Source organism: Thermothielavioides terrestris, chromosome 6 (assembly GCF_000226115.1).
Source record: "Thermothielavioides terrestris NRRL 8126 chromosome 6, complete sequence".
Classification (NCBI taxonomy): domain Eukaryota; kingdom Fungi; phylum Ascomycota; class Sordariomycetes; order Sordariales; family Chaetomiaceae; genus Thermothielavioides; species Thermothielavioides terrestris.
The window spans coordinates 3,215,131-3,238,302 of record NC_016462.1 but is presented as its reverse complement, the minus strand read 5'-3'; the positions used below and the strand labels follow the sequence as shown (position 1 = coordinate 3,238,302).

Genomic DNA, 23,172 nt, shown 5'->3' with positions numbered 1-23,172 from the left:
TACACATGCCCGTCCTCGCCTGGTGCCCGGCTCCGGGCCGCAGCGCTGTCGTCCTGCGGGACGCGCGTGAGCACGAGGCAGAGCAGCTCCTTCCGAGGCAGCTTGCGGCCGACCAGCAGGCAGTACACCATCGGCTGCTCCCGCCGCTGCTGCTGCCCGTCCGGCGCGAGCAAGCCCTGGCAGTCGTCGTCAGCCCAGAGGTTCTTCAGGTGCCCTCCGTCCAGGATATCCAAGTCGATTAGGTTCCACGGCTTCAGGACGTCGTTCTCCCTCTGTGGCTTAAATCGCAACACCGCGGGGATCAGCCGCCCTCTCAGCACCAAGTAGCTGCCCCCCTCCAGCAGCTCCCCCATCGGATCCGGCCCGGCAGGCTCGCACCGCACCTCCACCACCTCGCACTCGGCCTGCACCCCTTCTTCGCTGTTCACGAACTCTACCGGCGCCCTGACGCTCGCCCATGACCACGACGGCGCCCTCCAGCTCGCCGGCCGGACCATCCACGTCGTCTCCCAGCCTTCTTCTTCTCCGCCGCCAGGATCCGTCCACGCAACCCCTCCCGAACCAGAACCCCCCCTGGACCCGGCAGCACCGTACCCCTGCGTCGGCAACTCAACATGCCAGAGCAGATCCTCCAGATCCAGCAACCCCTTCACATCCCTGCTGCCACCCCCCTCAGCCCTTCGTCGTCCCGACCCCTCCTCCTCCTCCTCCTGCTGCTGCTGCTCCTCCTGCTGCTGCTGCTGCTCCCACCCCCACAGCCCAGCGAAGTACCTCGCCCGCGGCCCGCGCGCCTCCGCCATGCGCTGCGCCAGCCCCGCGATCGCGGGGAACACGTCCTTGTCGAACGTCAGCCGCAGCCGCGTGTAATCCTCCACCAGACAGCGCCAGCAGCGGGCGCGCGCGGCGGCGTCCATGCCCTCACGCCACGTCCGCGGCGAGTAGTAGTGCTTGGGCCGGGCGCTGCGGTCGAGGAGGTGCGCGTACCACGTCGGCATGGTGGTGGACGCGTTTGCCATGGTGGTGGGGGTTGGGGTTGGGGTCGGGGTCGGGGTCGGGGTGCACTGGCACGTGGCGGACTCAAGGCACTCGAAGGAGAGCTCCTCCGGGCCGAAGTGCAGGATCCGGCGCGACAGGAAGCGCTCCTGCAGGACCCAGCCGCGCGTAAAGATCGGGAGGATCGACGGCGGCGCGTGGTACCGGCTGAGCAACCGTTGCGTGTGGGTTAGGGCGCGGCGGACGTGGATCGTTTCGGCCCGGCTCCGGGGGTCCTGGTCGCGCTCGTCGGTGCCCTGCGCCGGGCTGTGGTTGGCGCCGTCGTTGTCCGTCGAGGGAGCGGTGCCCCCCGGGCAGAACCGCAGCGTGTGAGTCCGGTGCGTGGGCGGCAGCTCGGCGTACAGCCCGCCGTCCGCGCCCTGCGACTTGGCCGCCGAGATGACGAGCTCGGCCCCCTGGAAGATGGACGCCATCCGGGCGGCCTCGCGGCGCCAGTCGTGCTGGTCGTCCTGGACGATGCACAGGCTGTCGATCCACAGGTAGCGGATCCCCAGCTTGCGCGTGAACTCGACCGCGTCCTGGAACGTCCGCGGCAGCCGCCACCAGAGGATCTCGGTCCGGTGCGCGTCGAGGCTTCCCGAGAGCGTCCGCAGAAACGGCCGGCGGCCCCAGCAGTGGCTCAGGCAGACGTACGGCGCCGTCTCGCCCCGCGACTCGTACAGCCGCACCCCGCTCTCTCCCTCGGCAAACACATCGAGCACCCTGCTCGGCAACGGCGTGGGAGAGTCGCCGTTGCAAGCTTCGTGGGACTGGCTGCAGGCCTGAAGCTGCTGCATCGCCCAGGACAGACTCTCGTCGGAGGAGGTGCTCTGCGGGACCTCCTTCCCCAGGGGGAGGTCAGGCAGATTGTTTGTAATCCACGGCGTGGCTGAAGTGAAAATTGTGTCTGATGTCAGCGGCCCTCCGTATCGGCGCATCCAGTGTCCCCGCCATCGGTGGTGATATTACCCACCCTCTGAGGCGAAGAAGCACAGCTTGACGGGCGTGTGGAGCAGCATGACCTCCAAGCTCCGTCGCGAGCCGGCCAGGTTGAAGTCGATCTGCACCTGGTCCACGTCTTCCCTCGCGACCCCGCAGAGCGGGTCCGCGAGGAATTTGAGGATCCCGTCCGACAGGATCGCGCACACCTCGCAGCCAGCATATTTTGCGTTGGACAGCATCGTGCCCAGGCTTGACCGCACAGAGGCGTAACCCCCGCTGTACGGCGGCCGCGGATGGCCGCAGCCCCTGCATCGGCTCTGGCCGAAGGAGCCAAAGGAGAGCGGCGCGGGCCACATGGCGGCTCGTCGGTGCTGTACACTATGCCTCCGCAAATATCTGACGGCGGGCGGCTCGGCTTTTGTAGGAAGGAAGTTGAAGTGCAAGACAGTCGCGTTGGATATCTTTGGATGGGGGGTTACGCCGTCCGTTCTTGGCGTCACCCGGGCTAATTTTAGCCCGTCGCCTGGCTCCTCGGGTCGTCCTTGGCCGATCTGGTGTTGATCGGGAGTCGTCCTGAGGTCGGCACAAGCTTTGAGCAAGTCATTTTTTTTGACCTTTCTATGAAGAAACACAGCGGGAAGAGGTGACAGATATGGGAATGGATAGGCTCAGTGCATCAGAGAACGGCTCACAACTGACCGAGCCGTTGGTGGAGAGGCGATTGGGAAGAGAGACAGGCAGTGAGAAAGGAAGAGAGCGCAAGGGGACAGGTGGCCGGAGAGCGGCCAGTGCGCACCGGTCAACTTTATCCTCAAACTGCTCCTAACTGCCGTGCATCCTCCCACCACTCGCGCAGGCGCGCGAGCGCGATCTCGTCGTTCTTCTTGTGCGAGATCAACGGCGACTTGTCCTCCGGTTTTGCGAAGCCGGGCTTCCCGCTTGACACCAACTGCGCTCCAAGCGGAGCGCACGAACCAAAGCCGATGAGCACCGGCCAGCAGGACCCATCACCGGCCTCGCGGACCACGATGTTGTCGGGGCTGACGTTGTTGTGTGCCAGGCGCAGTGAGTGCAGGAATTTGACGGCCGAGTCCACAACTGCCAGGAACATGTCCTTGTCCAACCTCGCAAACTTGGATTTGTCCGGCTCGTTGAAGGCGTAGTCATTCAGCGTCTGGCCGAGGCGCTCCAATACGACCGCCGTGATGCGGCCCCGGCGAACCCGACAGCCGTGGTACTGGACAATGCACGGATGCGGCGTCTTGGAGAGCTTCTCCAGAGCGAGTGTCTCGGCTAGCAGTGCAGAGGCAGCCTCGCGCATAGCGCACTCGGTGGCTCCGGCGCCGCAGCTGTGCTTCTTGATCACCGGCCGCTTGATGTATACGGAACTTATGTCCAGTGTCTCCGGCGCCCGGGTCAGTTGAGTGTCTGCGGGAGCCTCGGGGTAGATCTCGTGGTCGGCAACAGGCTCTAGGCCGGCCACGTGCGCATCTGAAGTGATGTCCCGCCGCGCCTTTTTCGCAGCGCCGGCGAGGGCTTTGTCGTCAGGAGTCATATGGCCGCACTGGGCCTCGTTTCCGACCTTCCGGATCTCCACTTCCGCTTCGTCCGCAGTTCTCTGGCGCTTCCTGCCTGCCATGCTGTCCAGGTCGTCGATTCGGAGCCTGTCACTGAGACTGAATGTAGGGGTCTACGGCCCCCGGGGTCAACGACAGTGGATTGGAGTCGCTAAACGAAGTGAGGGTGAGGAACGAGCTCACTGAATCGTTTTCTGGGCCTCGAGGCCGTGTTTTGGTCGCGGCAAACAAAGCCGGGTGACAAAACTGGTTTCCCGAAGCACCGCAAACAATCGACCGCCACATCTTAAAGGGGTTCAATGTTTCCGCATTCGGACGAGTCACCTCGCAGGTCTTAGAACAGCTGCTCTCCCAGCTGCCAAAGACCCCGGGCGTTTATCGGCTCTGACCGTAGAGAGACCTGAAAAGCTTCCCGACGCCGTCTGGTTTGCTATGTACCGTAATTATGCCCGAGCAAGAGGAATCCCGCCACCCGGAACCGCCCAACGGGAGCCATGGAGCATGCTGTTTGTTGAGGGCGACCCAAGTTCCAAGCTGCCTGGTTTGCCCTGGCTCAGACGGGTTTCTCTGTCCATGCGCTCCCAAGTCCACCGCGGAATTACCATACAAGCCAGTGCTCGTAGCGTGGGAAGCCCATGAATACTGTAATGACCAGCCTGTTCTTAACCACCTGCCCCTATTGGGTTCTCAGGTCACCTGCGCCAGTACCTATCCTCCAGTCTTTGTTTACCTTACTTTCCGCCGCGAGAGTCTAAGTCCCAAAACATCGCGTGACCGCGCGCAAGTAAACAAATCCCTCCACAAACCAATAAACTAAAGAGAACAATACCGTTGTACATGATCGAGGGTCTACGTACGTACAGTGCCCTGCAGCCGTTGACTCACTGGGCAACGGGTCGTGACTCGTAAGCAAGCTGCGGTGCAGTTGGCACCCACATCTCGCGGGATACATAAGCTTGCAGTCATTTCACCAAGCATTCCGTATGTCGTCCCCCCGGGCCCAAGTTTCAATCTGCTGGAAGCACCCATGTGTTGGCCAAGCACTTTCTCCTAGAAAAGCTGTAGAAACGCGGCCATCCTGCGTGTGGCTCGCCTCTCTGGTGTTTTTGCGTCAGCACGGCGACGTTCTTACAACGAGACATGGCTATAATCAGAATCCGCCGTCATAACTCCACGTGAATGACCTGTCCAGGAAGTGCTCCACGTGCTACACCCCGGAGGAAAACCTTACATCGTCATGCGGTCTGGGTCGCTAGTAGAACAAACAGTTGTAGGGATCGTTCTCAAGGCAGAGACAAAAAAACATGGCGAGGTCCGCCTCATACTGTGATTGATGCGTAGCCCGGGAGCATCAGGACGCAGCCAGATGCGTCCGTAAGCCGTGGCCGTCGCGCAACCTAACGATGAGGACAGAGTCCTCGAGCTGGCGCAGTCACGAGCTCTTGCGTATTCCGCTTCACGCGCGAACTTCGCCAGGCCAGACTGACGTCTGCTTTTGGCCCTTGAGTAAAAATAATCCCCCCATTCCCTCCCTCAGTCACCATTCATCCGAACACAAGTCCGAACAGTTGGCCAGTTCCCAGTTCACTCTTCCCAAGATGTATAATATATTCAGGATCGCGCCACCTCTTCCGCACTTTGGCACACCCGCTGGGACGCCACCACCCACATCACCAGTAAGTACACAGCTCATCGCCGCCCCCATCCACCCGCGAAGCCATCCATCAGCTCAACATCTCCCACACTCAGAGCTCGCCAGCCGGTCGGAGTCATCCCACCTGGTCGCCTTCTCTGACCAGACCCGTGGCGCCGTCACCAGCCCCCACACCTACTCCGGGCCCGAACACCCCCGCCGACGCCATCGCCGCCATCGCAGCCATCGCCGCCATCGCCAACAACCAGCGGAGGGAAATGCCTCCCAGAAACCTCACCGCCGGCGCCGGTCGCCGACCCATCTCCGCTCCGGCGGACGCCACAACCCAGCGCCCCCGGGAACGCCGCAGCCGACACCTCCGCCAGCGGCCCGAGCAAGGACCCATCCAACCGCACCCGCCGGCGCTGCCGTGGGCGGGACAGCCGCAGCCCATACAGCCGATGGGGCCGACCGCCTTCGAGCTGGCGCGGCCGGAGTGGTTCGGTCCCCAGGGTGCACAACTGCAGGCGGCGCTGGCCTACCACCGGCAGGTGTATGCGCCGCTCGGGGTGACCGACTTCGCGCCCGTGCTGGAGCCGCTCGGGTGGACGCAGCGCGTGGACCGCCGGGGCGAGGTCTGGTGGGAGCCGCCGCGGCCGCCGCCGCGGCAGGAGGAACAGCAGCCGATCCACGCCGGGATGGAACAGCAGGGAGGTCACCTCGGGCATGGGCAGTGGCACCAGGAACAGCAGCAGGGAAGCTTTTGGCCATGGCAACAGGGGCAGCAGCAGCTGTGGCAGCAGCAGCCGTGGCAGCCGTGGCAGCCTCAGCAACAGTTCGTCTTCAGCGGGCCCGAGTGGGATGCCGAGCCGGCCGACGAGGCGACTGCCGCAATCCGCAGCGAGTTTTCCAGGCGCGTGAGGGAGCGGGCCGCCGCCTCCGCCCTTCCTGCGCCTCCTTCGCTCCCCGCGCTGCCGGCCCCCGAACCCAAAGAAGAAGACAAGCCCGAAGACAAGCCGCTGCCGTGGTGGGAAGGCGACGAGGACTGGACGGACGACGAGCTTTACATTCCCCACCTCTGCTCTCGTCGCCGGACCTGAAGATGATCACCATGCGCCCCACCCCCCTCCCTCTCGCCCCCCGTCGCCCCCGTCGCCCCCGTCGATGCCGCCGATCAAAGCCGGACCGGAGCCGCTGCTGTGGTGGGAAGGAGATGAGAACTGGCCGGACGACGGGATTTACAAACGGATCTGAAGATGACAGCTGGGCTGGTCTTTGGTGTTGTGGGATATTTTGATGCATTATGGGATATTTTGGAGTTCTTCGGGATGTTTCGGATGGATGGACGTGTGATTGTCTCTGAAATAGACACGCAATATTCTCTGCTCTTTATGTATCGTCCTCGTCCCCGGGCATTTAGATCATGGAATAAATTCTTCCCCCATTTTTCCCCCACCACCTCACTATGCTTGAAAGCGTGCCCTATTGGACTCGTTGCTTCATCTCGACATCATTCCTCAAGGGCGTCACCCGATATCGCTGACAGGCAAAGAACGGAAGGAGGAAGAACTCATCGATATTCCGGCTGCATTAATAAGAGACCGAAGCCTGAATCGCATGACCATCTGAGCCATCTTCCAGCCTCCCTCAGCTGGGCTTATAGAGGATGAAATGTCGAGTTCTTCGCCCGCTTATGTCGTCACAGCGCACAATTCTCGGTACATGTGCCAGTGACAGGTCAACAAGGGCGAGGCGCATGGCGTCCCCAAACATGCATTCCTGGAGGGACACCGGGGTGGAGCGATACGTTAGCGGGAATAAGGCTCTAGCTAACCCGCGAATGGGGTGAGCCACTTGGGCTGCTGACTATTACTGTGTAATGTAGATAGAGCATGTGAGGGAACTTTTGTCCCTTGCATAAGCCGACTGTGTCCAGGATACGGGATACGGATTAACTACCATCGCGGAGAGAAGAAACAGTGAGAGAGCGAGAAGAGCGCTTGGCACTATGCCAGGAAGGTTGACCGATCTTTCCGGTCGGTCCCTGACTAGCCGCCAACTAGTGAAGGTGACTAGCAGTGACAAAGGCAGTGGTTCCATTCCCTGCCACACGTGCCTGTGCCGTTAACGGGGCAGGGGCCGCTGCCATGCCGCACGTGCGAACAGCAGAAGCGACGGTTGGCAGTGACGCCAAGTTGCTGTGGGACCGGAGAGCTTTTGGCCTCGTTTCCGACACCACAGACAGCGGGAGCCATGCATGCGCCTGCATGCGAGCAGACTAGCAATTTCCAAGTTGGAAAGTGTGCGATGGGCAACTGAACGTCAAATATCAACCATCGAACTACCTCCCCCTTTGGGGGAGAGGGAAGAGAAAGAGGGATGGATGCGAGAGAGCAGCAAAGCTGACTGACAGCAACGACAACGCCCACCATGTCGTTTAAGATCGCCGTCTTCACGGCCGCGGTAGCCGCCGGCACCGTCCTTGCGGGCCCCAAGTGCCCCAAAACTCCCGACCAGTGCACCGACCGCACCGCACCCAGCCAGATCCGCGTCGCTTACGCGGGCGACAAGGCCATGGCCGTGAGCTGGAACACCAAGTCGCAGCTCGCCCACCCGACCGTGTACTATGGCAAGAGCCAGGCGAAGCTCAACAAGATCGCCCAGTCCCAAATCTCGACCACGTACCCGACTTCGTCCACGTACAACAACCACGTGGTGCTCAGCGACCTCGACGAGGACACGCTGTACTACTACAAGCCCGCCTGCACTAACGCGACCTATTCCTTCACCACCTCGCGCAAGGCCGGCAAGAAGACGCCTTTCTCCTTTGCCATGATCGGGGACATGGGCACCTTTGGGCCCGACGGTCTCAGCACCACCGTGGGCCAGGGCGCCGCCAACCCTCTCAAGCCCGGCGACTTAACCACCATTCAGTCGCTGACGTCCTACAAGGACAGTTACGACTTTATCTGGCACGGTACGTGAAGCAATTATTAGGGGCTCCCCACGCTTGCTACGGCCCACCGCTTGCTAATTTATGCCATCGCCCAGTGGGTGACATTGCCTATGCCGATTCCTGGCTCAAGGAGGAGAAGGGCAACTACATCACCCCGTACAACACCTCGGACAACGGAGCAGAGTACGACAAGATCCTCAACGAGTTCTACGACCAAGTCGAGGGCCTGTCTAGCGTCAAGCCCTACATGGTCGGCCCTGGTGAGTTGCGCATACCGTGCTCTGCGGACGTCTGAATGGTGTAACTAACCTCAGGGGGGGATCTGAAAGGCAACCACGAGGCCAATTGTGACAACGGCAGCGATCTGGGAATTTGCTTGCCCGGCCAGCTCAACTTTACCGGCTACCGTCATCATTGGAAGTACGCTCAGTTCTAACCAGTTCTAACGAATCTTGTGACACTAGATGCTAAAATTTCACGCAGCATGCCATCGGCTTCCTCAGGCGGGCTCGAGAACTTCTGGTACTCGTTTGACCATGGCATGGTGCACTTCGTCATGTTCAACACCGAAACCGACTTCCCCAACGCCCCGGACGAGCCCGGCGGCGAGGGCGCCGAGAACGCCGGGCCCTTCGCGCCCACGGGCGCCCAGCTGGCTTGGCTGAAGCGCGACCTCGCCTCGGTCGACCGCAAGAAGACCCCCTGGGTCGTCGCGGCCGGCCACCGCCCCTGGTACGTGAGCACCGAGGTCTGCGCCGAGTGCCAGGCGGCCTTCGAGCCGCTGCTGGAGGAGTACGGCGTGGACCTGGTGCTGCACGGCCACAAGCACTTCTACGAGCGCCACGCCGCCGTCGCCAACGGCACCGCCCAGGAGATCGGCGACAACCCCACCGCGCCCTGGTACGTGGTCAACGGCGCGGCCGGCCACTACGACGGCCTCGACACCCCCTCCACGCCGTACGCCAGCACCTCCCGCAAGGTCATCGTCGCGTACGGCTGGAGCTTGTTCACCGTGCATAACTGCACGCACTTGAGCACCCAGTTCATCTTGAGCAGCAACAACACCGTGCTCGACTCGGCGACGCTGGTCAAGGATCGGAAGTGCTGAGGGGGCAAGATGGGGACCGCATTTGTGCGCCATCTGCAACGACGGACTATTAATGGGCTGAGCTCACTGCACGTACTGCCTTGGCTTCCCGACATGTTTTCTTTCCGCCGAGTCTCCGTGTTCATTTAGTAAGCCATATATCCAAATAGAAAATTTGAGCTGAGCTGGAATGGCGCCGGTGCCAGTTGCACCAGGATGTCAGAATCGGAGTCCAGATGAAGAACGAATGATATGGTCATTGGTGTTTACATCCTTTCTTGCTATCAGGCAGGACTTCATATCAGATCTCTCTCTCTCTCTCTCTCTCTCTCTCTCTCTCTCTTTCTTTCTTTTTTTTTTTTTTTTTTTTTTTTTTTTTTTTTTTTTTAATGATATTTTTGAGCCAGCATTAATTCCACATTAATTCCACCAAGCGTCCGACATCTCAAGGCGGCCCAGGATCCTTCGAGCGCGGCCAGAGCGGCGAAGACGGCGTTATCAGCTTCAACCGCTCATAGGCAGCATCGATAGCGGACTGGTCGACCGGCTTTCCCAGGCTCGCCTCGTACTGGAGCAGGAGGATCATGTGCTCGTCGGCCAGTTCCGGCCAGTCCAGCTCGGATCGGACGCAGTGGTGCGGTTCCGGGCCTTGGGGCAGCTTGCGCTCGTACCGGTCGCCGAAGATGTGGAAACGGGTGATCGAGTCCCACGGATCGTACCGCCAGCGGTTCTCCGACGTCGGGACGACAGGGAACGGGCAGGCGGCGCCGTCTGGTGCCGGCCCGAGGAGGAAGTCGATGATGGCGGCATGTTGTGCCGCGGTCGGCGGGAAGATTGTGCGCGCTCCGTATAAGCGGGACGGGTGTAAAAAGAGATCGCGGCACTGCTGGGCGTAAGCACGCAAGTCGATACCCGCGACAGCGGTGGAATGCATCGATTGAATATGTTCGCTTACCTCCGTGCCGGACGGGCCGCGGTCAAAGACAACCACGCCACCAAAGATCCTGGCTTCGGCCCAGTACCCGACAACATCGGCGATCCCGGCCGGATATTGGTCGAAGTCCACATAGTCGTTATGGAAGAAGGCGGCGGGGGCGATGTACTCGCTGGGCCTTATCCGTTCGCGCGGCCGGTCACGCCATTCTTCGTAGACGCGATGCTTATGGACGCCGTCGTCGAGGTTGAACAGGTAGACGGCGATTTGATGGCACGACACGGCGAGAAGCTCCATCAGCCTCAACTCGAACCGCTGCGTGCCGGGGTGGGTCCGTTGAAAGGCGGAGAGGAGCTGGAGCACGTTGGCAAGATATTCCATCACGAGAAATCGAGAGGTACGGATGAGAGAAGTGGCGCCGTAAGACATACGGTGGAGGGAAATGTCAGCTGGAGGGGATCGAAATGTGCTCTGAACTCGCGAGTCCTGTCGATGACGCCCGGGCACAAGACATCGTGCCGCAACTCGAAAACAGGGTGAGTTTCCTGGATAAAGTGAAAATCGCAAAATGAGGCCACCGTCGGCAGTCCGTCTAGGATTTCGGCGTAAGTGATTTCTGCGACATCGGTTGAGAGAAGCCTGGCCAGAGCCTGCTTGAACGCCGCGGCGTGTTCAGAGTCTAGCGTGCGGACGGACGGATTGCGAAGGTCCTCGGGCATCCTGGGTGCCTGGATTATACCACGCCGTCCTGAAAGTCCGGAAACTTAGCTCCAATAGTGGTGGCCCAGGGCGCAGAGCGCTGGAACGGGGACTGAGATTGGGTTGCGACTCGGAACGCGCGCTGGGTTGTGGCCTGGGTTGCGTGCCAGCGGCTGCCGCTCCGGACAGCCCCGCCTGCGCAGCCACAGCGCGCTTGCAGGGCCACGTCGGCTCAGCTGATACTTGTCGGTAGGCTGTTTGCGCCTCCGGTTGTCATCTGCACGCTCAACAGCGCCGTCGGCGCGGGTTATCCATGGATGCCCTGGAGGATCGAGGCACTGGCGTAGCCATGAGAGACACTGGCTTAGCCATGGAACCTTGACCCGAAAGGCGGGATGACGATGGATGCGGAGTACCGCATTCGGTTGGCTGATGAGCCGCGTGGCGGTCCCAGATCCCAGCACAAGCCCAGGTAGATAAGGTATACGGCCTTCAGCACTCATCGCCAGCAGCCCACCTAATCTCCTCGCTTCCAGTCACGCGCCTCATGCTTCATTTCCCACTTTCTGCTCGATTGCCTACTCGGAGCCTTGAAGTCCGCATTTCCCGGCGAAAATGAACGACGGTCCAAGGTGATTGGTCTGTGGCTCCAGAAGCTTGACTTCGTTTGACAGTCGCGTGTTGCGGGACCCAGAACAACCCAAGCGACCAATCTCTTCTTGGTCGCGCCGTATCCGAACTGAAGATATCGCCTCCGTCTCTTTCGGAAATGACCCCGTTCCGTCGCGAAATCTGGTCCCCGTGTGGACCGAATGATAATAATAACTGATTGTACGCGTTTGCGTGAGAAGAATTATTTCCTCAGGTCCACCTACATATACAGAGCTGGTCCCAGTCGCTGAACCGGTGAGATTGAGTAGTTTGGGAATCCTGTGAGTTCAGACATGATTGTACGATATTTTCTAGTCTTTGTCGTACAGCGGTAAGAATAGAGCGAGCCATTTTGAGTCAGGTATTTGAGACGGGCACTGAGCCTTGGACCTCGTTATCCGATCCCGCAATCTGTTGTCAGAACCGGCCCAGCCCAGGGCTCCAGGCCAGCCCACCGAGATTAGGATCCACCAGCTTGATGCCCAACTGCTGCCTAAGACAGAGCTCCTGATCAAGGAGCTCTCCTACAATACAACAACATCAATACTACGATCGTCCCCAGTTGTATACTTTACTTACATCGTAACAGCTTCATCTTCCTAAGCCTATACAATAGTTCCAACAATTAAAAGTCTCATTGACTTAAAAACCTGCTTCTATCTCTAAATATATAGCCCTATATATAGCGCTTAGTAGCAACTGCTATATCTTCGAAAACTAATACAAAGACTAATATTATCCTAGCTAGCCTAGATAACTAGGTAGCTTAGAACTATAAGTTTATTAACAAGGCTAAGCATCTCGATTTACTCAACTATTTCGAATATAAGGCGGAGCTTCTTCTAAAACCTATACTAGCTAATACCTATAATCTTACCTACGAATATATATAGTATAAGCTCTAAAAATATATTGTCGAGCTATAAGCTTCTATACCAACTATAGCCAACGTAGGAGCTCTAGCCGATCTAGGAGTATCCTCTATAGGCGAGTAGTAGCCTAGCACTACGTCTATAGCCTAAGATGACAATATAGATTCTTAGACCCTCTCTGAGAACAAGGGTCTATAAGAGTAGCCTAGTATCGAAGCGTTAAACGCTAGTTAGAGGAAGCTCTATAAGGAGAAGGAGAAGTGGTTTAATAGCAATATCGCTATCGTTATTATATAGGTCGAGAAGGATCTAGACTATAAGTATAAGGACTATAAACGTTAGACTAACTATCTTACCTAGATATTAACCTTTATAACCACTATAGTAGCTACCAACTACTAGTCTACCTATTTTATAGAGTATACCGACCTTCGAACGTAGTACAATAACTTTAAAAAGACTATTTAGCCGACTATTAAGATAATAACTAAGCTTCGAATATATATTCGTATATACTTTGATACATTTAAATACCCTAGAAACGTATATATTAAAGAGGCTAATTTCGAGAGATAGATCATTAAATAGGAAAGCTTAATAGATAAGGCCTCCTTCTAGAAGATAAGCAAGGCGAAGGATCTTAGCCTTTAGTTTAACGAACTAATAGCTATACTAGAGAAGCTATTCCTAAGCTTTGTTTCCCTCTATACTATAAGTAAGATAGAGATTCTCGAGAAGCTAACCTTTCGAGATATAGCTATAGAAGTTTGTAAAGGTATATATCCGTTCTTTAACAAAGCCCCTAGCTATATAGGAAAAGGATCCTTCCCAATGTATAGCCCTAGAGAAAAGGAGGACAAGGACCTTGAGCAACTAGAAGATTATAAAGATCGCCCTAAACGCTAAACTAGCTATAAGGAGAAAGCTAAGTTTAGCTAAACCTATTCTAAACGTAAGTTAAACGTATCTACAGTTCTAGGCACCTCTGTAAGGTCCTTAAGTACGTTAAGGAGATACCGCGCCTACAATCACTTCTACCTAACTAAGTAATACTATTATTTAAATCCTAAGAATATACTACCTAGCTAAGAACCTAGAGAATACGTTAAAGTATATATAGAGGCTAATCTAAAGGCTAATTCAACTCTATAAGCAAAGGCTAACCGACTTTAGATAAAGAGGTCTAGAAGTAGCCTCGCTAATGATATAAAGAGTAATATAGGCGAAAACCTACTATTACATTGACTAGCCGACCATTCTAGGAAGGCTACAACTATGCTCTTAACGATAGAGCCTAAGATCTCTAACGTAGAAATAGCTAATGCCAACGCCTCTAAAGAGGGTATAGCTCCTAAAGAGAGCACCGCCTCCAATGCAAGCGACGCCCCTAAAGAGGGTATAGCTCCTAAAGAGAGCACCGCCCCTAATACGGACAACGCTCCTAAAGAGGGTATAGTTCCCAAAGAGAATATCGCCCCTAATATAAGTATCGCCCCTAATAAGGGCAACGTCCTAGACGTAGGTACCGACATTATAGCATTGTTTAGCCACTAGTATATTATAAGAATATAGTAGTAGAGAGCTATAGGTAAATATATAGCGAGCTTCGCTATAATCTTAATAGCCTTATAAGTAGGCTAGAGATACTCTCTAATTAACTTAGTAATCCTAGACTTAGAGTCAACCATTTATATTGTTAACTATCTAAGTAGGTTTAAAAGACTGCCTAAGTTGGCTACGCCTAATGATTACGTCTAGGCAGGCGAATACCCTATTTAGATTAAAGGATATAGCGAGATGGACGTTAAATTAAAGAATAATAAGGGCATTACAATCTTTATACTATACAATGTAGCCTACTGCCTAACCTTTATATACAACATTATGTCGTTGAAGTAGCTTAACTAACAAGGGATCTAGTAGGACAATAGCCTAGAAAGCGCACTAAACTACCTACTTAGGCACTATAATTACGCTCTCCTTAGGTATACTACAAAGAAACTTCAACAATATATCCTCGAGTATATACCTAAGAACTATATACCTATAGCCTTCGCTATCTAAACAAAGAAGCTTAACCGCTAGGTTCGCCATTTAAAGAGTATAGCAGATGCTATAACCTAGTACCTACGCCTTGGCTATATAGGCCTAAGAGCCCTTGAACACTTTGTTAATTGCTTGTAAGGAGGGCATATTAAAGGTGTACTAACGTTCAAATATAACGGCTATAGCTTTAGCAAGTCGAAACGCTAGCCTAATCGTATTCCTAGGCTATTGAACTATAGCCTAGGTAATAGGATCGCCCTAGATCTACACTCGTTCTAGCTAGGCCAACAGGGCTTTAAACATCTACTATTAGCGACAGATCGCTATTTAGATATAATATAGGACTACTATCTATACAATTGTAAGGCGCTAGATATCCTAGTAGCTATTAAACACCTTGTTATACTACTAGAAAGGCAGTATTAGCTATATATTAAAGTCCTAGAGTATAACAACGAATTTATATAGGCAAGCGCTATTACTACCTAGGCAAAGAGACAAGGTATCCGAATAGAGCCTTCAACGCCTAATACACCTATATAGAACGGGGGCGCTAAATGCTTAGGGGATATAATTAAGGAGAAGGCTAGAGCGATAGCTATCGGCGTATAGTTGCTATAGCAACTATGGCTAGAAATCACTAAAGCCGTAGTATATCTCTACAATAGGACGCTAACCTTGATAATAGAGTAGATAACGCCACTAGATCGTTTTTATACCTTCCTTACTAAAAGGGATAGCCTAAGAGCCTTAGAGCACAAGCCGTACTAGGGGCATTTAAAGGTCTATAGCTATAAGGCTTTCGCTATAACTAATACCGCTAAGAAGAAAGAAAAGCGCCTTAAATAGCTCCGACTAAGAGCCTAGATTAGCTACCTTATAGGATACAACTCCTTGAATATCTACTATATTTAAAACCTAGCTACCAACTAGGTAGTATATATATATAATATAATCTTTAATAAGAAGCAGCGTTTCCCTAGTAATAAGGAGGACCTAGTATAAGACCTTACCTAGATAGACCTCGAAGAGCTAAAGCGTTAGCTCAATGCTAGGGGAGCAGATAACGCTAGTTAGCTAGATAATAACGACCTTATATCTATAGTAGAAGAAGAAGGTTCTACTAAGGCGTTTAATATACCTTTAACAACTATTGAGGACCTAGAAGAGAGCCTAACCACTATAGAGGAAATGTTAAATACAATTATAGTAAAAGGCGATACTATAGGCACTTTCCCTAAGTTCTAATACCCAACTCCTCTACCTACTCCGCTAAGCGCCTTAATTATAGCTATATTCCTAGGCATATATACGCCTAGAGCCTCTAAAGGAGTATTTCAGCTATAGGAGGCCGCCTTTAACGTAGGAACGCTAGGCCCTAGAGCTATTAAACGTAGGTACCTAAGGAGGGTCCTCTATATATAGGAAGAAAGAAAGGAACTTGCCTAAAAGAGTAAAAAGAAGGCTAAGAAAACGGACAAGGCCTTTAAGAAGGAAGATAATAGCGTTAAGAGGATTACCTAAGAGGAAGTCAATCGCCTATAGCAGGAAGGCAAGCTTAAAACTATCTACTAGTCGATACTCCCACCTATACTACAATGGCACTTTAAGCTTAAAAATCACTTGCTAGGCCAGTTGTTCTTAGAAGCTAAACGCAATTATCTTCAAAGCTATAAAGTAATAGGCTCCTAGGAAGAGATTCGCTATAGCGACAAGGAGGTCTAAGGTAAGCAGATTCTAGACTATATATAGGTATATATCTATAAGTTCAATAAGAGCGGGCACCTCATTAAATATAAGGCGAGACTTGTAGTATATAGTAATCAATAAAAGAAGAGGTTTACTATAGAGAACTATATAGCTATACTCGCTATATAATCCTTTAGAACAATGCTTACTACTATAGCAAGGTTCAACCTAGAGCTAAAGCAGTTTAATATAGTTAATACCTTTGTTAACGTAAAGATCAATAAAGACATTTATATAGAGATACTATATAGCTACTACAAGCTAGGAACTATCCTAAAGCTAAAGAAAGCGCTCTATAGCCTATAGAAATCTCTACTCCTCTAGTAGTAGGAGCTAATAGCTACTCTAAGGAAGCTAGGTTTCTAAGCTGTCCTATAAGAGCCCTATATTATAACGAACAAAGGCATTATTATCTTCTTCTATATAGACGACATTGTTTTTACCTATTATAAAAAGAATCAATATTAAGCTAACGAAGTGATTAGCTAGCTATAAGGAAAATACAAGTTTATAAAAGGAGATAACCTCCTATAGTTCCTAGGTATAGAAGTTCATTGCAATTGTAAAAGCCGCCTAATCTAGCTTAGCTAAATTATATATATTAAGAAGATTATAAAGCTAGCTTAGGAAAAAGGAGAACTAGAGACCCTAATTGTCAAGGGCGAATTACTCCTATACAACAATGTTACTAGCTATAGCTTTATTAGGCTCTATTAAAGGAAAGTTAGCTTAATCCTATATACTACTGTAAATATATACCTAGACATTGCCTTTATAGCTTCTAAGCTTATATAGTTCAATTAGAACCTAGGTCTTAAACACTATCGTATAGCTAATTAAGTACTATAATACCTTTATCGAACGAGGTACTAGGCCCTCTAACTAGGAGGAGGAGATATCTTAATCGTAGCTAACGACGCTAGCTTTGTAGATAATAGTATCGACTATAAGAGCTTATAAGGTTACGCTATTATCCTATTTAATAGGCTAATTGCCTAGTGAGCTAGTAAATAGGATATAGTAACTATATCAACTATAGAAGTAGAATTATTGGCCCTTGTATAAGTAGTAAAAGAAGGTATATTCCTTCAACGCTTATTAGAGGTACTAAAGATCTACCTAGATAATAAGATCCTATTGATCTAGTGTAATAATAAGTAGATAATCTAGCTAATTAACTCTAAGGTAGCTATACTATAGACAAAGTTGAAATATATCGACATTTATAACTACTAGCTACACTAGGAAGTATAAAATAAAAGAGTCTATATAGAATATATACCTTTGAACTAGATACTAGCTAACGGCCTAACAAAGGCGCTAGAGCTAGAGCCCTATAAGAGATTTATAGAAATGCTTAATCTAGCTAATATCTAGGCCCTTATTAAGATATACGCCTACTAGGAGGTATAGAAGGAAGAGATATAGAGCTAGAAGAAGGCTCTAGCTAAACAGAAGGTTCGCTTTACAGTATAATATATAGGATTAAGTCGAGTAGGCGTATAAGGCTTAGTAGATTATAGCGATAATAGAAGGACCTTAATACTATAGAATTGTTGGACTAGGAAGGATATAGTATTAGAAATAGCGTTATAGTTTACTGGATTTAGTAGGTCGAAGCTAGAGGCTCGACCTAGGGGGGTGTGTCAGAACTGGCCTAGCCCGGGGCTCTAGGCTAGCCTACTGAGATTAGGATCCACTAGCTTGATGCCCAACTGCCGCCTAAGATAGAGCTCCTGATCAAGGAGCTCTCCCACAATACAACAATATTAACACCACGATCGTCCCCAGTTGTATACTTTACTTACATCGTGACAGCTTTATCTTCCTGAGCCTGCGCAGTGGTTCCAACATCTGTCACGCTCACGATCGCCAATCGTTGTCCCTCGGCATGCACTTCTGGCGTATCTACTGCTCTCCGCATCAGACTCATGTACTGTCCCCCTTCTCTACCATTCTGACCGGCCGCACTTCGGTACGGTCGCTGGAAGAGATGCCAGGATGCTGTTTCACTTGGAACAAACGTCACCCTTGCTGCCTGCCTGCCAGGGGTACAAATTCCGCTATGTCCGCCGACCCACCATATAGATATTCAGCCTGTCGATTTCCGATCACTTAACGTTAGTCAACACCAGTCATCGCCATCAAAATGCCCGTTACGGAGCTCGCCTGCCTCCGTCTCAAGAACGGCCTCCCCCTGAGCCACGCTGACAATACGGCCCTCGGCATCAAGCTTCGCGCCGGGGTAGAAGAACAAGCGAAATACGCCAACGCCAAAACTTCAGTCCTGTCCCAGATCGAGGACCCCAGCTACATCTACATCCTCGGAAAATGGGACTCGGTCGCTCAGCATATGGAGGAATGGGTCCCGTCCCAGCGGAACCAGGACATCATGGCTGGATTGAGCGAGGGCCTGGAGCTGGCGTGGATTCGGCATGTCGATCTTGCCAGCGACTCTGTCGAGGATGAGAGGATCCCGTATTCGGCGCCGGTCGTTGCGATCGGACGCTATGCTGTCGCTGCGGAAAACATCGGCGGTTTTGGATCGACTTTCGCCGGGACCAAACACCATCTGAAGGGCTTTGGGGGGCGAAGGGATATATCGGGTGGATGGTGCGCTGATCGAGACGGGCAGTTCATTCTCTTTTCGGTATGGGAGGCCGTGGAAGAGCATTATTCTTTTGCGCAGAGCGAGGGGTTCACAGAGTTTGGCCGTATCAGAAACTATCTTGAGGAGTTTGAGATAAAGCACGCGCGGTGGGAATTTACCCTGGATTAGGCTCACTATTCTCTGTCATCTGGAAGCCAAATTCAGGTCAAGGGCCGTCTGCGAAAATATATAATTACGGTGTCGTAGCCATCAGGTGAAAAAGAAAACATGCCCTCTCCCATGCTGCACACGCTTGACTTCACTTCGGCCGAACCAGGTGTCGGAAATCGTTTAGCGATACAAGTGAATATACATCTGAAAATTGCCGAGAGAGTGGTCTGGCCGGACTATTTGTCGACTGTAGAAGAACCGAATTCCAAAGAGTATCGGGATACCTCCTCAGGTTTATGGAGACGATAAAACACAACTGACCCTACATTGCCCCAGTCTGCCCAAAGTGGCGACGAGGGCGTGATCTGCCGCAAACGCTGCAAGGCGGCGGCCATGGCGGCTTGGTTCAAAGGCTTGCCCTTACGGACTTCTTCCTGCAGCGCGAGGACCAGATTTTCGTCGATCAACTCTGGCCAGTCGACACCGGACCGTACACAGCTGCGGGGTTTACTGCCTCTAGGCGGCTTGCGTTCGTAGCGGTCGCGGAAAATGTTGAAGCGCGTCATGGAATCCCACGGATCGAAACGCCAGCGATTCTCTAGAGTAGGGTGAATCGGGATCGGGCAGTTGGAGCCGTCGGTTGGCGGTGCTTGTCCGAGGAGGAAGTCGATCAGAGCGTCGTATTGCTTCGGTGTGGGCGGGTAGATGGTTCGAGGGCCCTTGTAGCGGCCCGGATGTAGGAAGAGGTCTCGACACTGCGAGACATCCGGTTACGGTCACGCTTACGGCTGGTGGGTGGGACAAAAAAAAAGACTAACCTCTGTGCCAGACTCTCCACGGTCGAAAAGCACAACGCCACCGAAGATCTTCGCCTCGGCCCAGTAACCCACGACATCGGCCAGGCCGTTGGGGTACTGTGTATGGGCCAAATAACTGCCATGGTAGAAAGGAATTGGCGCGATGTACTGGAAGGGGCCATGTACACGCTCGCGGGGCAAATCCCGCCACTCCTCATAGACGCGATGTGGGTGAACGCCATCGTCGAGGCTGTATAGGTAGACGGCGATTTGGTGGCACGAGACAGCCAAGAGCTCGATTAGCCTCAGCTCGAACCGCTGGGTGCCCGGGTAGCTTTGCTGAAAGGCCGAGAGGAGCTGAGGGGTGTCTTAGCACCAAGACGAGACAAGCAAATCGAGGCCAACGTACCCCAGGCGGAAATGTCAACGCGAGTGGATCAAAGGCGTCCCTGAAGGCCCGTGTCCTCTGGACAACGCCCGGGCATAGTAAGGTATGGTTCAGCTCAAAGACGGGGTTCTCTTGATTAGTATACACGTGGAACTCGAGGAATGAGTCTACGGTTGGGAGACCATCGAGGATTTCCGAGAATGTGAATTCGGCAACCTGCGTCGACAGGATCCTAGCCAACGCTTCCCGGAATGCGCCGGCGTGCGCGTCGTCGAGGACGGATATTTTGCTTGGATCGTCGTTCATTCTCGTAGCGAAAACACAGACTGCAGAGCTTCAGGTGGGAAATGGGGCACAAAGTGGGAGATGAAGCATGCGTGGCGGGAAGTGATGATGGATGGACTCTCGATGGGAAGCTTCCCACTGAAGAAGGAAGGCCCTTGTGAGGCCGTGCGGGGAGTCCGGAGGGGCAAAAAGCCGATCAGCCAACCAAGAACGACCGCTGATCTGGGGTGGGACCTGAAAGCGCCAGAGACTAATGTTTCCGTACTCGCGTCAACCAACGCCAATGCGGCGCAGCCCGCAAGGAACAACAAGCGCGCGCTTCAGCCGCCCTTTCTTTGGTTTTCGTGTAGACCGAGGTACGTTTGGTACCCCTCTATCACCATCCTTCCGGGCTCTGGTTCTTCTTTCCGTGTAGGTGTTAAGCAGCTACGCGGTACGAGATGTACTCTGTCTTCGAATTCGTCACGCCTCTTAGGCCGCGGTTAAAGGCGTTCGCCCCTGCTTTGCAAGCGCTGTCATCCATGCGGCAAACCAGCTCGACCATCCTTGGCGTTTGCTTGGGCCGCATGCTGTGCTGCCATCCAACCATCCTTCCCAGACTTCGAGCATTCCAGACCTCGGCGCCTCCGAAATGGCAGCTGGGCCCAACGGGAGCCGCCGATACTCGGGGTCAGTCCCCGGGCCGGCATCATCACATGGCCGGCATCATCACAGGTGCGAGAGCGCGGGCTTGGACTCACCGCAGAGGTGGCCTGTTCATCGTCCTCCGACTCCTGCGTCCACCACAGTCTTTCCGCGCTACTCGCACAGACGCGACACCGTGAGCCGCCCTGCTCGATGTTGCGTATATAATGGCTGAGCAAGTTGCCCTCTGCGGGTTGTCCGAACCGACGCTCGTCATTCTCCAAGAATCCGCATCCCTCTGAAGCATCCATTCCTCCGCCGTGTTCTCTCCTCTTTCCTCTTTCCCAGTTGGTCGGCCTTGAGGACCCGCCACATAAATACCCACTGCGAACGTTTATTAAACCCAGCTCGCTTTCGTTGTCTCGGGCAGAACCTACTTCAAGCTCAACCATGGCCGGGGTATTGCCTTTCGTCTCCGATGAAGTTGACTTGAATGGCGTGTTTGGGCTGAGCATCAACCACCGACCACCAGATGCGTCGCCATACGATCCATTCGTTGCCCTGGAGGCAAACTCGTGGACATTCAGCACCGTGAGTCCACCAAGTGCTCCATCTTGCAGGGGCTGCTATTAACATGCGCAGTTGGCATCGGCCATCAACATCGGCCTCGAAATTCTCGAGACACCCTGGGGTCGCGCTGCACTTCAGGAGTTGGGCTACCGTGTTGTCGAGGGATGGGAGGCTTCCCAGACGCACCGATTTGGGGGCGACGTCAGACACATGCCATTTTACGTCGACCACTTCCTGGCCGCGGTGAGAAGCGACTTCCCTATGGTCATGGTCACGGGGATTAGCGGGGGGAACATCGACATCCTAGCGGAGGCGAAGAGGTGGCCCCGGGCTACTTGCCAGTGGGATGGCAACCTGGCCGACTACCGCCCGAAGCTTGCCGGTGGCATCAAATACCAGTACTCGGTAAGTTGGAAAACTCAGCCACCTTCTTTCCTTCTTACTTTTCTCTCTTTCTGTACTTTGTACCTGGAGGTCTTTCGGGGACGTCTTTGTCTCGGCTCGCGAACTTGGCGCTAACCAGTCCGCGAAAATTCGAGCAGCGCGTCGCGGACATGGCCGAGGCGGCAGCAGACGGCTCGGCTCGGATGGGCAGACGCCACCGGAGATTCCAGTTCATGTTCGGCTGCGCGACGGCCCACGAGCTCTGCCACGCCTTCGTCGGGTACCTCGCTCAGGGCGACTCGGATGACTACTCACGATACACCCCTCCGAACGTCAATTACCTCAACTATGCCCAGGGGAATCGAGGGGTTTGGGAGGAGGATGATGAACAAGACAGAATTCAACCGGGAGAGTCAGGCAGGTGGTTCGAGAGGCAGCTCTTCGGTGGTTCGCTCGAGTTCTACAGGGACATCAATGACGACGAGGGCCAGGTGAGGCATCGGCGAGGAGATGGTGCCAGGCCAGTGAACGTGCTAACCATCCATCACCGGGTTCAGACCGGCATTCCCCACCTCGTGGATGATAACGGTGTGTCTTGGCGCATTGATCCGGACTGTATCGACCAGCTAGTGGGCAATCCCCGACGTAAGTTTGGACCGCTGCGCCTCCTGCTTGGCGGATAAATGGGAGAGGAGCCATGGACGCCCGCTTATGATCCCGACAATACGCTGACGTTGCCGGCACAGGGTATCGGTTTCCCTTCCTGCGCGTCGGCCCCGGCATGTCCGCCGATCAACTCCGGGCGCGCGGGCTACGATCGATGGGGTGGGGGCAGCCGGAAAACCCGCAGCCGGGTCGACGGTTGTTGATGAGGGCGCGCCAGGATCCAAGCCACTGCCTAACCTACGATGTGTCGAGGGACGAGCTGCGCGACATCGCCTGGCGTCCGAGCCGGATCCGAGCTGCCCGGCTAGTGAGGGACTTCTAGGTTTAGGGTTCGGGTTTTAGTCATCGCGAGAGGGGTCGGAAACGATCATCAGTGCATCACCTCACTGGCGGGGGATTCCGGGCCTGTCACTCTCCCATCTCCCATCTAAGCTGATAGAAAAAAAAAAAAAAAAAAAAAAAAAAAAAAAAAAAAAAAAAAAAAAGGCCCTCACCACTGTCCAAAGTCAGACACTCAAA

General features: G+C 53.7%; 8 protein-coding genes across 8 annotated transcripts; 4 read left to right on the top strand and 4 right to left on the bottom strand.

Moving 5' to 3' along the window:
• Positions 1 to 449: 449 nt before the first annotated feature.
• On the bottom strand, positions 450 to 1,970 carry THITE_2060356 (uncharacterized protein; the record flags this gene model as incomplete). The annotated part of the gene is made up of 3 exons (XM_003658173.1): positions 450 to 573; positions 751 to 1,257; positions 1,354 to 1,970. Coding segments are annotated over 3 exons (1,248 nt in total), but the record flags the coding sequence as incomplete, so codon positions are not given.
• Positions 1,971 to 2,785: 815 nt separating this feature from the next.
• On the bottom strand, positions 2,786 to 3,613 carry THITE_2133171 (uncharacterized protein; the record flags this gene model as incomplete). The annotated part of the gene is made up of 1 exon (XM_003658172.1): positions 2,786 to 3,613. One exon carries the CDS (start codon positions 3,611 to 3,613, stop codon positions 2,786 to 2,788), a length of 828 nt encoding a protein of 275 aa, XP_003658220.1.
• Positions 3,614 to 5,149: 1,536 nt separating this feature from the next.
• On the top strand, positions 5,150 to 6,284 carry THITE_2093380 (uncharacterized protein; the record flags this gene model as incomplete). The annotated part of the gene is made up of 2 exons (XM_003658171.1): positions 5,150 to 5,227; positions 5,301 to 6,284. 2 exons carry the CDS (start codon positions 5,150 to 5,152, stop codon positions 6,282 to 6,284), a joined length of 1,062 nt encoding a protein of 353 aa, XP_003658219.1.
• A 1,159-nt stretch (positions 6,285 to 7,443) lies between these two features.
• THITE_2071939 (uncharacterized protein) lies at positions 7,444 to 9,410 on the top strand. Its single transcript, XM_003658170.1, has 4 exons — positions 7,444 to 8,161; positions 8,236 to 8,400; positions 8,470 to 8,560; positions 8,624 to 9,410. Exons 1-4 carry the CDS (start codon positions 7,615 to 7,617, stop codon positions 9,246 to 9,248), a joined length of 1,428 nt encoding a protein of 475 aa, XP_003658218.1. The 5' UTR covers positions 7,444 to 7,614; the 3' UTR covers positions 9,249 to 9,410.
• Positions 9,411 to 9,626: 216 nt separating this feature from the next.
• Positions 9,627 to 11,004, bottom strand: THITE_2124758 (uncharacterized protein). Its single transcript, XM_003658169.1, has 3 exons — positions 10,593 to 11,004; positions 10,183 to 10,515; positions 9,627 to 10,110 (listed from the first exon to the last, which is right to left on the bottom strand). Exons 1-3 carry the CDS (start codon positions 10,878 to 10,880, stop codon positions 9,673 to 9,675), a joined length of 1,059 nt encoding a protein of 352 aa, XP_003658217.1. The 5' UTR covers positions 10,881 to 11,004; the 3' UTR covers positions 9,627 to 9,672.
• Positions 11,005 to 18,127: 7,123 nt separating this feature from the next.
• Positions 18,128 to 19,066, top strand: THITE_2124757 (uncharacterized protein). The gene has a single exon (XM_003658168.1). It carries the CDS (start codon positions 18,328 to 18,330, stop codon positions 18,955 to 18,957), a length of 630 nt encoding a protein of 209 aa, XP_003658216.1. The 5' UTR covers positions 18,128 to 18,327; the 3' UTR covers positions 18,958 to 19,066.
• A 109-nt stretch (positions 19,067 to 19,175) lies between these two features.
• On the bottom strand, positions 19,176 to 20,488 carry THITE_2083603 (uncharacterized protein; the record flags this gene model as incomplete). Its single annotated transcript, XM_003658167.1, has 4 exons — positions 20,146 to 20,488; positions 19,758 to 20,093; positions 19,424 to 19,694; positions 19,176 to 19,369 (listed from the first exon to the last, which is right to left on the bottom strand). The coding sequence occupies exons 1-4, from the start codon at positions 20,428 to 20,430 to the stop codon at positions 19,176 to 19,178; spliced, it is 1,086 nt and encodes a 361-aa protein (XP_003658215.1). The 5' UTR covers positions 20,431 to 20,488.
• A 1,660-nt stretch (positions 20,489 to 22,148) lies between these two features.
• On the top strand, positions 22,149 to 22,721 carry THITE_2124754 (uncharacterized protein). Its single transcript, XM_003658166.1, has one exon. It carries the CDS (start codon positions 22,158 to 22,160, stop codon positions 22,668 to 22,670), a length of 513 nt encoding a protein of 170 aa, XP_003658214.1. The 5' UTR covers positions 22,149 to 22,157; the 3' UTR covers positions 22,671 to 22,721.
• The last annotated feature ends 451 nt before the right edge of the window (positions 22,722 to 23,172 follow it).